Source organism: Candidozyma haemuli (genome assembly GCF_002926055.2).
Source record: "Candidozyma haemuli strain B11899 chromosome Unknown I_2014730914, whole genome shotgun sequence".
In the NCBI taxonomy this organism is placed as follows: Eukaryota; Fungi; Ascomycota; class Pichiomycetes; order Serinales; family Metschnikowiaceae; genus Candidozyma; species Candidozyma haemuli.
Genome location: NW_020289909.1, coordinates 305,418 through 318,861, shown reverse-complemented (window position 1 = coordinate 318,861; position 13,444 = coordinate 305,418). Strand labels below are relative to the sequence as shown.

At 45.3% G+C, this 13,444-nt stretch overlaps 4 protein-coding genes across 4 annotated transcripts; all 4 read left to right on the top strand. All coding sequences in view use genetic code 12, as the record gives it.

The window, feature by feature from the left end:
- Positions 1 to 94: 94 nt before the first annotated feature.
- On the top strand, positions 95 to 2,047 carry VPS36 (ESCRT-II subunit protein; the record flags this gene model as incomplete). The annotated part of the gene is made up of 1 exon (XM_025488656.1): positions 95 to 2,047. One exon carries the CDS (start codon positions 95 to 97, stop codon positions 2,045 to 2,047), a length of 1,953 nt encoding a protein of 650 aa, XP_025343423.1.
- Positions 2,048 to 2,546: 499 nt separating this feature from the next.
- DUR3 (Dur3p) lies at positions 2,547 to 4,724 on the top strand (the record flags this gene model as incomplete). Its single annotated transcript, XM_025488655.1, has 1 exon — positions 2,547 to 4,724. One exon carries the CDS (start codon positions 2,547 to 2,549, stop codon positions 4,722 to 4,724), a length of 2,178 nt encoding a protein of 725 aa, XP_025343422.1.
- A 790-nt stretch (positions 4,725 to 5,514) lies between these two features.
- DUR1,2 (bifunctional urea carboxylase/allophanate hydrolase) lies at positions 5,515 to 11,004 on the top strand (the record flags this gene model as incomplete). Its single annotated transcript, XM_025488654.1, has 1 exon — positions 5,515 to 11,004. One exon carries the CDS (start codon positions 5,515 to 5,517, stop codon positions 11,002 to 11,004), a length of 5,490 nt encoding a protein of 1,829 aa, XP_025343421.1.
- Positions 11,005 to 11,865: 861 nt separating this feature from the next.
- HAT1 (histone acetyltransferase catalytic subunit) lies at positions 11,866 to 13,107 on the top strand (the record flags this gene model as incomplete). The annotated part of the gene is made up of 1 exon (XM_025488653.1): positions 11,866 to 13,107. One exon carries the CDS (start codon positions 11,866 to 11,868, stop codon positions 13,105 to 13,107), a length of 1,242 nt encoding a protein of 413 aa, XP_025343420.1.
- Between the last annotated feature and the right edge of the window lie 337 nt (positions 13,108 to 13,444).

Below are 13,444 nucleotides of genomic sequence, written 5' to 3'. Positions count from 1 at the left end.
CCATATCTTATATATCAGCGCGCATACTAAAGAACCTAACGAGCCTCAACTCACTAAAGCAACCACTCTTCATCAAACCACCGCCAATTGCCTCATGTCTCGACTAAACATATGGCATGCTGTTCCAATAAACAAGGCCAGTCGACCGGTGTTTCTAGATAACGAGCACAGCTTGTATGTGAAAGATGGCGTGGGGATGTACCAGGGAAAGCTGAAGATCAACGGTCACCAGAATGGAAGAGTGTACTTGACCAATAAACGAATCATGTATGTGGATGCTGGGGGAAAGAAAGCTATAGGGTTGAACTTGCAAGACGTGCTGTGTGCCGAGTTGGTGGAACGGTTCTTGAGGTCGTCGCCTAAGGTGAAGGTTTACCTTAAGGGCGACCAGACGAACGGTGGTGGTACAGCTGGCGTTTCAGGCTTGGAATCGAGTTCAAATTCGTCTACTGCGCTGCTAAGAGAGGTTTCGAGTGCTGTGTGGACATGCATGATATGTTCGTTTAATAATCATATCGCTACAAACTTCAATGTGGATCGGAACGACCTACCGAAGTGTGTTTCGTGTGGCATTGCTCCTTCGAGAGAAGCGTTACGGAAGGTTATAGAGGACGCTATGAAGAAGGAGCCTGCGCTGGATCCGAAACCTGACCTGAAGAAGAACGAGTGTCCTCGTTGCACGTTTATTAATCATCCAAGTATGAGAAACTGTGAAATGTGTGGCACAGAACTTAAACCCCGGGCGTCGGTTTTGGCTAAGCAGATTGCTCTTCATGAGAGACCAGACTCTCCATTGTACCAAAACCCCTTGGGGCTCACTTTAGAAGAGCCCGAGGAGTATACCAACCAGAAACCTTACATTAAGGTGAGTTTTAGAAAGGGCGGCGAGACAGGATTCTTGGAAAACGCCGTCCAAGCGATAGATAAAATTAAATGGGAGTCGTTGGAGCAGCGGGGTGGGATTAGTGATGCTGCCACGAAGGTCAACCAATCCTCTGCAAACACTGAGACAAGGCTTAAAGGCGGAGGTATTCATAGTTTGCAACAACTTGGCGAGCAACAGCGGAAGAGGAACGAAATGGTTCTTTCCCTGTCTCTTGAGGATTTGGAGCAATTTATGTTCAAAGCCCAGGATCTTATAAAAATAGGATCAAGTTTTGGATCGTTGGTGAAGAAGGAAAACAACTTTAAGACCCACAACGTCGGTATATCAACCATCCCACCAATCCCCGCCAACAAATCATCATCATTTTACATGGAAGAGCTCGCAAGACATATTTGTGAATACCTTCTAAACACTGAACTCACAAAAACCACGTCCATGATAACAGTCCAGGACACATTCGCATCTTACAACCGCTATCGGCTTTACACACAAGGTTTCGGGACAGAGCTTATAACTACAGCCGATTTTACAAAGTGCACAGGGATGTTCGAGACCCTCAACCTCCCGATAAAGCTCAAAACTTATAGCCGACTGGGTCTCGTTGTTATCACCCAGAGACAACTGCAGCTGCAAAAAGACCTACACTGGACTATTTTGGAATTTCTTATAAAACAGGAGAACTTATTTTCATATGAGAAATTCAAGCTGGAGTATGAAGGAGACGAGGACCATTACCTAAAGCAGCACTATCATGTGTTTCATGGCTGCACCATAACCGAAATTGCAGACCATTTTGGATGGGCCCACGGTGTTTGCATGGAAGAAATGGATAGATGTATTGAAGAACAATTGGTCGTTTTTGATAAGCACATTTCAGGCACGTTCTACTTTGTTAACAAGTTCGATGAGAAGCTTTGCCTGCTACTCAAGAGTGAGCAAGAATTGAGAAGCCAAGCCAAAGAAGATTGCTTGACTGAGCAAAAACAGATAACATCTAATCTCAAAACCCAGTATGACGAAGAAGTGGGCCAATTGTTGGTGAACTTGAAAGATAACTATGAATTCGGCGAAGTATCGCCCCAGCAGTCCACTCCAGCTACAGATTCCCCCGCTGATAACAGTCTACTTCTTGAGGATTTAGCAGGCTTGAAGTTTTCGTAACTGAAATAACCTCCCTTGCTGACTTACGGCTTTGAGACCAAAGGGTCCCATTTTAGTCACAGTTGCCTCATGCACCCCGTAATAGAGAATCTACGGCAAATGAAGGTTCGCCGACGGGCCGCAAAAATGAAAAATTTTGGCATTTAGCCTTGGTGCTGCTCTTATCTCTGGAGGACTTCGATAAGACTGCATACACACGGGTTTATACAGCACGGCACATTGATTGGACGCCAACCAAATCAGACGCAACTTCATCCCTTTGCATCGACTTCAAGGCATGTTTCTTATGGTTTGGGGCGAGTTACAAACAGGTAAGCGAAAAGCAAACTGCATGTTTCTATAAACGCCTCAGGGCAGGTTAGAAGCAAATATGGCAACCGTTATCAAGTCTCAGTTTGTGCAGGATGCTACTGATAGCACACGGCTGCAAAAAAAGTATAAAGAGACAGACCATCCAAGGCTACAACATTATAGAACATAAAAGTCTCTGGAAACATCAATGTCTTCTGCTGCTCAATATGTTCCTCTTCCTGAGGGTGCTGGTTATGCCGTTGTGGTTGGCCTAGGCTTCGTGTTCTCCGCTGGTATGGTGGCCACCACCTACTGTCTTAAGCGTTATAACAAGGAAATTATGACTGCTGAAGAATTCGCTACTGCTGGTAGATCCGTCAAGCCATTTCTTCTTTCTGCTGCTGTGGTTTCGTCTTGGACTTGGGCAGCCACGCTTTTAACATCTACTACTCAAGTCTATAACAATGGTGTTGGTGGTGCCATGTTCTACGCCTGTGGTGCCACGGTTCAAATTATTTTATTTTCCTGTTTAGCTATTAAGGGCAAGGAGCGGGCTCCTGGTGCTCACACATACTTGGAAATCGTCAAGGCTCGTTATGGTAAGTGGACTCACGGTGTCCTTTCTTTCTGGGGTTTTGCTACAAATGTGCTTGTCACAGCCATGTTGCTCACTGGTGGGTCTGCTGTGATGAACGATTTGACGGGCATGAACGTTGTTGCTGGCTGTTTGCTTTTACCATTGGGTGTGGTGATTTATACCATGTTTGGTGGTCTTAAGGCTACTTTGCTTACGGATTATGCTCATACTGTTGCCGTGTTGGTGATTTTGTTGGTTTTTGCATTCAACGCTTTTGCTGTTTCTGACAAGTTGGGATCTCCTGGCGTTGTTTGGGAAAAGATCACCGAGCTCGCTTTCACTAAACCAAGAGAGGGTAACGCTGAAGGTTCTTACTTGACCATCCAGTCTCGTTCAGGTGGTATTTTCTTTGTTATCAATCTTGTTGGTAACTTTGGTACTGTTTTCTTGGACAATGGTTACTTCAACAAGGCTTTTGCATCTGACCCTGCTGCTACCATGCCTGGATACGTTATGGGCGGTTTGGTTTGGTTTGCTATCCCAATGTTCACTGCAACTACTATGGGTCTTACTGCCCTTGCATTGGAAGGTACACCTCACTGGCCTTCTTACCCTCACACAATGACCACTGATGAAGTCACTGCTGGGTTGGTTTTGCCTAATGCTGCCACTGCTCTTTTGGGTAAATCTGGTGCTGTTATGTCGATTTTGTTGACTTTCTTGGCTGTGACTTCTTCCATGTCTTCTGAGCTTATTGCTGTGTCGACCATTTTCACTTACGATTTCTACCGTGGATACATCAACCCTAAGGCATCTGGTAAAAAGTTGATGCTCATGTCTCACGGCTCAGTTATCGTGTTTGCATATGTCATGGCTGGGTTTTCTATTGGCTTGTACTATGCTGGTATTGCTATGGGTTACTTGTATGAGTTGATGGGTATTATCATTGGTGGAGCTGTGCTTCCTTCTACATTGACGCTTTTCTCCAAGCGTCAGAACTGGGCTGCTGCTACATTCACTCCACCAATTGCTACCAGTTTGGCTATCATGTCCTGGTTGGTTTGCACTAAATCCAAGTATGGCAAAATCGACAGATACACTACTTTCGAGGATGATCCCATGTTGACCGGTAACGTGGTGGCCTTGTTATCGCCATTGATTATCATTCCTACCCTTACGCTCATTTTCAAGCCCCAGAACTTCGACTGGAACCTTTTGAAGCTTATTTCTCGTGTGGATGAAACCGACGAGCTTATAGAAGCCGAAGGTCCAACGCACGCTGACGCCGAAAGCATGTCTGACGATGTCCACCCAGTGAAATCCCAAATCACCATTGCTGCTCATGAAATTGCTCTTATGAAAGCCGACGATTACGCTGAAGAGTCCAAGAGACTCAACAAGGCATTCAAGAAAGCCGCATGCATCTGTGTCTTTTTAGCCTTGTCATTGATCATCTTATGGCCCATGCCCATGTACGGATCCGGGTACATTTTCAGCCGGGAGTTTTTCACCGGGTGGATTGTTGTGCTTTTCATCTGGACGTTTATCACTGGATTCGTGGTTATCATTGGTCCACTTTGGGAAGGCCGCTACGGTATATTCTACACATTGAGAGGCATTTACTGGGACATGACCGGCAGAACATGGAAATTGAGGCAATGGCAAAACGACAACCCCGAGCAGATGCACGCCGTCAGAAGTCAAGTTTCTGCCGAATTAGCCAGAATCACTTCCTTCGATGGTGTCAATGGAGATGGAGGATACATTACTCCACATAACATTGACGAGGAGCTCGACGAAAAGAAGTAAAATAGTTATACAATAATACGGAGTCAGAAATAGCCAGTAGAAGGGTTTCAAAAACCAAGAATTAGAATTCACGGAATTACATATTCTGCCAGTGCCATGGGATGGCAGAAACGGCGAATTTTCAGACCAGGCAGAATCACGTGCCTTGACAGCGTCTTATCGAGGCCGTATGAGAAGCCAGATCCGGATAAGACAGGTGTGAATTTTCGTTTCTTAGCACTATCTGCAACCGGAGCTAATCGGGTCCCGCCCATGCGCCTGTCTTATCCGGATGCTAATCGTCGACCAAACAAGCGAGAGTTTACCAGGCGAGAAAATACCAAGCGACACTTTTTCTCGGTTTCCCCTCTGATAACATAGGTTCTGGTGGTTTAGATAGGAAGGCAGAGGCAACCACGTATTTTGCCTTGGGGGTTCTTAAAACACCTGATTTTTTGTAATCTCCCTTATCCAAGCTGTATCTTTCAAAAAAAGTTGTTTCGGGCCGCGCCGGCGTGGCATATCTAACTCTCGCTTGGGTATTATTTTTGTATATATTTTTTCATCTCAAGCGTTTGGCGTTTTCTGTCCCACTGCTGATAGACTGCATATACCACCAGCCAACTGCTTTATCGCTGCACAGTTTCTCCGGGCTGCTTGGAAAAAAAGCCTTACCATACTGCCAGGCCCCAAATCCCGATGAAATGCCTATTTGGGCTCGGAATCGGGTCCTCCTTGGCTCATCGCCTTATATAAGCACAGGTGCCCGAGGTTTTTGTGGTTTTCAATTTCCTTCACTTCAATTTTGATTATGTTCGGCTGGACCGTTGAAGAGTGGAAAAATTTCCATTTCGCTGCTACGCCTGATGATTCGCTTCGAACTTTGCATGAACTTTTGAAATCCCAATCCGCCGCTCCTGAAGATCCCGCTTGGATCTCGTTGGTTTCTGAAGCTGATTTAGACCACCAGTGGAGCTTCCTTCAGTCTCATTCAAAGAAACACCTTCTTCCGTTGTATGGTGTGCCTGTGGCTGTTAAGGATAATATCGATACAAAGCTTTTACCTACTACTGCTGCATGCCCGTCGTTTGCTTACCAACCAAAAGAAGATGCTACTACGGTGCAGCTTTTGCGTAGTGCTGGTGCTATAGTTATTGGTAAGACTAACTTGGACCAGTTTGCTACCGGTCTTGTGGGTACGCGTTCTCCATATGGCATTACTCCTAATACTTTCAATAAGGAGTACGTTTCTGGAGGCTCTTCTGCTGGATCTGCTTCAGTTGTTGCCAGAGGTATTGTTCCTATTGCTTTGGGCACAGATACTGCTGGTTCTGGCCGTGTACCAGCTGCATTGAACAACTTGGTTGGGTTGAAACCTACCAAAGGTGTTTTCTCAGCTCATGGTGTTGTCCCAGCATGTAAGTCTTTGGACTGTGTTTCTGTGTTTGCCATGAACTTGCAAGACGCACAGCTTGCGTTCAATATCTTGGCCCAGGAAGATCCATTGAAGGATGCTTACTCTAGACCTATGCCACAGAACCCTAGGTTGACATTTGGCGCTGCTCCAAAGGTCGGGGTGCCTACGAAATTGGTCTGGTGTGGTGAAGAAGAGAACCCTAAGCTTTACGGAAAGGCTGTTTCTACTTTGGAAAAGGCTGGTTCTGCTTTGTCGCCAGTCGATATCCAGCCGTTGCTTGACTTAGCTAAATACTTATACGAGGGTGCCTGGGTTGCTGAAAGGTACTGGGCTACAAAAGACTTTCTTGCTACCAACCCTCCAGAGAAGGATTTGGATCCTACTGTTACTGCTATTATTAAAGGCGGTGAGCATGTTTCTGCCAGTACTGCTTTTGAGTACGAGTATAAAAGACAAGCTGTGGTACAGAAGATTACACCTATTTTCGAAGAATTAGATGTGGTTGTTGTTCCTACAGCTCCATTGACGCCGAAGATTGCTGACGTTCAGGCAGAGCCTATCAAAATCAATTCCTGCCAAGGTACATACACTAACTTTGTCAACCTTGCTGACTTGAGTGCCCTTTCTGTGCCAGCAGGTTTCAGAACCAGCGACGGTGTGCCTTTTGGCGTTACATTCCTTTCCCAGAAATTCAACGACTATGCTCTTTTGGACTTTGCCGCTAGGTATATGAAAGTGTACTCCACTGAGGTTCCTAGATTCTACGGTTGCCTTAAAGAGAAACAAGAAAAGACTGCCACTGTTCATGACTTGCTTCATCACCGTTGTGAACTCCCCAGCAAGGTTTTAAAGAACACTATTAAATTGGCCGTTGTGGGAGCCCATTTGAAAGGGTTCCAATTGCATTGGCAGTTACAGAAAGTCAAGGCTTCCTTTGTTGAACTGACCACCACTTCTGAATCATACAAACTCTATGCATTGCCTAAAACAGGACCAGTTGCCAAACCTGGATTAAGAAGAGTTTCTAAGAAGGGTAAGAAGATTGCCATTGAGGTTTACGAAGTTCCCGCTGAGACGTTTGGCCAGTTTATTGCATTTGTGCCTGAACCATTGGGCATTGGATCTGTGGAGCTAGCATCTGGCGAATGGATCAAATCTTTCATTTGTGAAGAGTCTGGTTACTTAGCTCAGGGCACTACAGACATTACAGAGTTTGGTGGCTGGAAGAACTACCATACCCATTTGGACGCTGAGGCCAAGAAGACCCAAAGACCATTCAGGTCTGTGCTTGTTGCCAACAGAGGAGAAATTGCCGTCAGAATTATGAAGACATTAAAACGCATGAAAATCAAAGCTATTGCCGTTTACTCTGACCCAGATAAGTACGCTGAACATGTGGTTATGGCAGACCAGGCCATTCCTCTCCATGGTGTTTCTGCTGCTGAGACTTATATTCATATGGACAAGATCTTTGCTGCTGCTAAAGAAAGCGGTGCCGAAGCTATCATTCCAGGCTACGGTTTCTTGTCTGAAAATGCTGAGTTTGCTGATAGATGTGGTAAAGAAGGTATTGTCTTTGTTGGACCTTCTGGAGACGCTATCAGAAAGCTTGGTCTTAAACACTCAGCCAGAGAAATTGCCCAGAAAGCTGGTGTTCCATTGGTTCCAGGTTCTGGTTTGGTTACTGATGCCAAAGAAGCTCGTGCTGTTGCAGCCCAATTGGAGTACCCTGTGATGGTGAAGTCTACCGCAGGCGGTGGTGGTATCGGATTACAAAAGGTTGACTCTGAAGAGGATATTGAAAGAGTGTTCCAGACTGTGCAGCATCAAGGAAAGTCGTATTTTGGCGACTCTGGTGTTTTCCTTGAAAGGTTTGTGGAGAACGCTAGACATGTGGAGATTCAGATGATGGGTGATGGTTATGGTAAAGCACTTGCCATTGGCGAAAGAGACTGTTCTTTACAAAGAAGAAACCAGAAGATTATTGAAGAAACGCCTGCTCCAAACTTACCTGAAGCTACTAGACAGCGTATGAGAAAAGCAGCCGAGTCCTTGGGCTCTCTTTTGAACTATAAGTGTGCTGGTACTGTTGAATACATTTATGACGAAAAGAGAGACGAGTTTTATTTCTTGGAAGTCAATGCCCGTTTACAGGTGGAGCACCCAATCACAGAAATGGTTACTGGTTTGGATTTGGTCGAGTGGATGTTGTTGATTGCTGCTGATACTCCACCAGACTTCTCTCAGCGTATTGAAGTCAAGGGTGCTTCCATGGAAGCCAGACTCTACGCTGAGAATCCAGTTAAAGGGTTCATGCCTTCTCCAGGTCAATTAACCGAAGTAAAGTTTCCTTCGTTTGCTCGTATTGACGGTTGGGTGCAAAAGGGTACTGTTGTTTCTGGAGAATACGATCCTACCTTGGCAAAGATTATTGTTCACGGTGAAGACAGAGATGAAGCATTGCAGAAGTTGCGTTGGGCTTTGAACGAGACATCTGTTTCTGGGTGTATCACCAACATCGACTACTTACGTTCCATTGCCAACTCCCAGATGTTTGAAACTGCTAAGGTTGCAACTAAAGTACTTGATTCCTACGACTACTGTCCAACAGCTCTTGAAATCCTTGCTCCAGGTGCTTACACTACAGTTCAAGACTTTCCTGGTAGAAAGGGTTACTGGCACATCGGTGTTCCTCCTTCTGGATGCATGGACGAGTACGCTTTCCGTATGGCTAATCGTGCTGTTGGTAACGATGCTGCTGCTCCTGGCTTGGAAATGACGCTTAGTGGTCCTCGTATTTTATTCCACCATAGTGCTATTGTTGCAGTTACTGGTGGTGATGTTGAGGTTACTGTTAACAAGCAACCAGTGGACCAATGGAAACCTTTGGAACTTATGAAAGGTGATATTTTGGGTATTGGCAAATTGAATGCTGGCTGCAGAGCTTACTTGGCTATTCGTGGTGGTATTGACGTCAACGAGTACTTAGGCTCCCGTTCTACGTTTGCTTTGGGCAACTTGGGTGGCTATAACGGTCGTACTTTACGCCTTGGTGATGTTTTGTTCTTGGGCCAGCCTGAGTTGCCTAGCTGCTCTTTGCCTATGCCAGCTAGTGCTCCTACTGATATTCCAAAGTCTTTGGTGCCTTCTTATAAATTTGATAAGGATACTCCATGGACTGTGGGTGTCACTTGTGGTCCACACGGCTCTCCTGACTTCTTTACCCAGGAAGCTGTCCAGGAATTCTTTTTTAGTGAATGGAAGGTCCACTACAACTCCAACAGATTCGGTGTCAGACTTATTGGACCAAAACCTAAGTGGGCTAGAAAAGACGGTGGAGAGGCTGGTTTGCACCCATCCAACGCCCATGACTATGTTTATTCACTTGGTGCTATTAACTTTACTGGTGACGAGCCGGTGATTTTAACCTGTGACGGTCCATCTCTTGGTGGTTTCGTTTGTGAAGCTGTGGTTGCAGAAGCTGAAATGTGGAAGATTGGTCAAGTCAAGCCAGGCGACCTGATTAAGTTTGTCCCTCTTTCTTACGATACTGCTAAGGAATTGAAGAAGGCTCAGGATAAGGTTGTGGAGACTTTGCAAGGAGAAGTTCCTTCGTTCACCAATAAACAGCTTTCTGGCCCTGAAGACCCAGTGTTGGCTTGCATTCCAGCTAACAGCTCGTGCCCTAAGATCGTCTACCGTCAAGCTGGTGATAGGTACATTTTGGTGGAGTATGGTGAGAACAACATGGACTTCAATTTGGCCTACAGAATCCATAAGTTGATTGAAATGGTCGGTGAACTTGGCGTCAAGGGAATTGTTGAAATGTCCAGAGGTGTTAGGTCTGTTTTGATTGAGTACAGTGAAATAATCAGCCAGAACGATTTGGTCAGAACGTTGCTTTCGCTTGAAAAGGAGATTGTGTTCACTAACAAATGGAAGGTTCCTTCTAGAGTGATCAAGTTGCCTATGGCTTTCGAGGATAAGAAGACGTTGGATGCTGTCAAGAGATACTCAGAGACTATCAGATCTGAAGCACCTTGGTTACCTAACAACGTTGACTTCATTGCCAACATCAACGGCATCGAAAGGTCTTCAGTCAGGGATATGTTGTACACTGCCAGATACATGGTTTTGGGACTTGGTGATGTCTTCTTGGGAGCTCCATGTGCTGTTCCTTTAGATCCAAGGCACAGGTTGTTGGGTACCAAATATAACCCATCCAGAACTCATACTCCAAACGGATGTGTGGGTATTGGTGGTTCTTACATGTGTATCTACACCATGGACTCTCCAGGCGGATACCAGTTAGTTGGAAGGACTGTTCCTATTTGGGATAAGTTGACTCTTGGAGCACATTCCGCTAAACCATGGTTGTTGAACCCTTTTGACCAGGTTGAGTTTTACCCTGTTTCTGAAGAAGAGATTGATAGTTTGACAGAGGAAATGTCTGCTGGTAAGTTCCCAGTGGAGATCATTGACTCTGTGTTCGACCATGAACAGTACTTAAGATGGATCCAGGAGAACACTGACTCCATTGACGCTTTCCACAAGACTCAAGGCGGGGAGAAGATGGAAGAGTTCAGCAGATTGATCCAGGTTTCTAACGCTGAGCTTGAATCTGGTAAAGGTGGTCCTCAATTGAGCGAAGAGGATAAGTTTGACGAGAACGCAGAAATGGTCCATTCAGAGTACTCGGGCCGGTTCTGGAAATCGCTAGTTGCCGTTGGCGATCAGGTCAAGAAAGGCCAGGCTCTTATTGTGGTCGAAGCCATGAAGACAGAAATGATGGTTTTGGCTACCAGAGGAGGCAAGGTCGTTAAGATAATGCACAAGAACGGTGATATGGTTGACGCCGGTGACCTTGTGGTTGTCATTGAGTAAGATATTTATCATGGAACGTGTATTATAGGAAAAGAATAAAAAACTAGATAATGAAAGAAATGAAAGAAAGAGGTGTAGTTGGAGGTGGAATGGAGATAAGAAGGACTGGTTTGGGAGTAGGTTATCTCTAGTATTAGGTATAGATGGCTACTACTCCTGTTGAACGAGTAAGTGGTAGTTTGAATTAGCTTGACAAGATAGATAAATGCTTTTATCCAAAATAAAGTAGGTTCAACTGGTATGTCTTCTGTCCTCAACCAGTACTTACTGAGACACCACTCTTGTAGCCACAAACCCATGAAGCTTCTCCAAAATCCGATGATTCATTCTATATGGACCCCAAGGAAGCCTTGTTCAAACCTTAGGATATTCTTTCAGGCCTTCGAAGAAAGTAGTCCTTGGTCTTGGCGTATAGGGCTCAGTAGTCCACATATCCATATACCACCACACTAAGCACCAAAACAAGGAAACATCCAACCAACTAGTAATCAAGCCGAACCCAAACGCTCACTTTAAATCACTTTTTTTTATCCATGGCAATTTTTTCACGTCGAAACCTTCCCCTAAGTACCACTTCCACTGCTCACTATGCTAACTGACTCCACCAGCATCGACCCACAGAACCACCACCACTGCCTTCCCCTATAAAAAACCATAATCCCCGAACTACTCCAATTCTACCCTTCTTTACTCCCCCAAATTTATTTCACCAACAATTCTTCCCTCCCTATGGGTCCCCAGACATCCACATTTTGCACCCAAAATGTCTCCAGAGTCGTGCGCGTCTAAGTGCCATTTAGCGTGTTTGAAAACATCAACTACCTACCACCACCACTGAAACACCATCTACAGTTATAGAAAATGTCGGACCAAATGAGTATGGCGGTGGCTTCTCTTCAGCCTGAACAATGGACAGCGTCGCTGAACGAGGCATTATCGATTTTTATCACCGATACTAAAGGCCAAGCTCATAACTTTAGTCCACTCTTCACGTATCCTATTTTCGGTGATGCCGAGACGATTTTCGGGTACCAGGGGCTTCGGATCTTTTTGTGCTTTGATTCGGTTACGTTTTTGCCGTTTTTGAACGTGAAGTTTGAGAATAAGCTTCCTGACATTGAGATCGATCCAAAGACCAAGTTACTTGAGTTGTTGCCTGAATCGACGGTTTATAAGGATGAGGCCAAGTGGAGAGACGCTATTGAAGAGGAGCAGAAGGGGTTTGAAATTCCAGGCACCAAGATTGGCTCAGACTTTGTCAAGGGCGACCAGACATATGGAATTTTCAAGCTCGACTTGGGTTCTGAAAATGGCGTTGAATTGCACAAGAGACTTCAGATTTTGGTGCTTTTATTTATCGAAGCAGGCACTTACATTGACTTTAAGGATCCTTTGTGGGACCTTTACGTGATTTACAACACTACCGACGCTAAGCTCCCAGAAGTGGTTGGTTTTGCAACCGCGTACAACTACTGGGTTTACCCTGGCCTGGCTGACTTCGACAGTGGCGTGGAAAAAATCAGAAAGAAGATTTCCCAGTTTATTATTTTGCCAAGTCTTCAAGGCCAATCGCTTGGTGGAGAGCTCTACGAGAGGTTGTATAAGCTCTGGTTGGAAGATGAGCGCGTGGTGGAGATTGTGGTGGAAGACCCCAACGAAAGCTTTGACGATTTGAGAGACCGTGTTGATTTCAGTCGTCTTTTGAACGACCAGGAGTTTGGAAACTTGACTTTGGACCAGGTTGACGATGCATGGATCAAGAAGTTTAAGGAACTGCAGAAACTTGAAAAACGTCAACTTCTGCGTTTACTTGAAATGCTCTTTTTGTACCAATTGAAGTACAGCGACGTGAAGCCGTCCAAAAAAGCAGTCAGACTTTTCATCAAACGCAGACTTTTTGAAAAGAACAAGGAAGCACTCAGTGGACTTGACGAACCTACGCGTCTTGATAAATTGCAAACTGCATACGAGTCGTTGGAAGCAGACTATTATCGTATTTTGGAACCCCTTGGCGTCAACAAGAAACGTCCAATTGAAGGTGGGTCCACGAGCCACAGCGGTCTTGGAAACGAGTCAACTGCAAAGAAACAGAAGAAGGAATAGTCTGCAGGACGACAAGGGTAGGTGGCTAAACCTTAGCAAAGCCGCGCGCGGATCTTTTTTGGAATGGATGTTCCATGAAAAGCAGGCGCCGTGTTGTGTGCAGTACCTTGTCATCAAGCTTTTGCCGAATGACCATGCCAAATTGAAGGACAAAAAAAAAAAAAAAAAAAAGAGGCAGCAGAAATGGGCAAAGAAAGTGACCCCCCTTCGTGGTTGTCAAGACGATGGTAACAATGGAGATTCACAACTATGACGTTTGCTAGACCAAAAAAATTAACAACTACTTGCTTCCAGCAAGTATACCCCCGGAATTGCCGGGCCGGGTTCGTGATGAGCA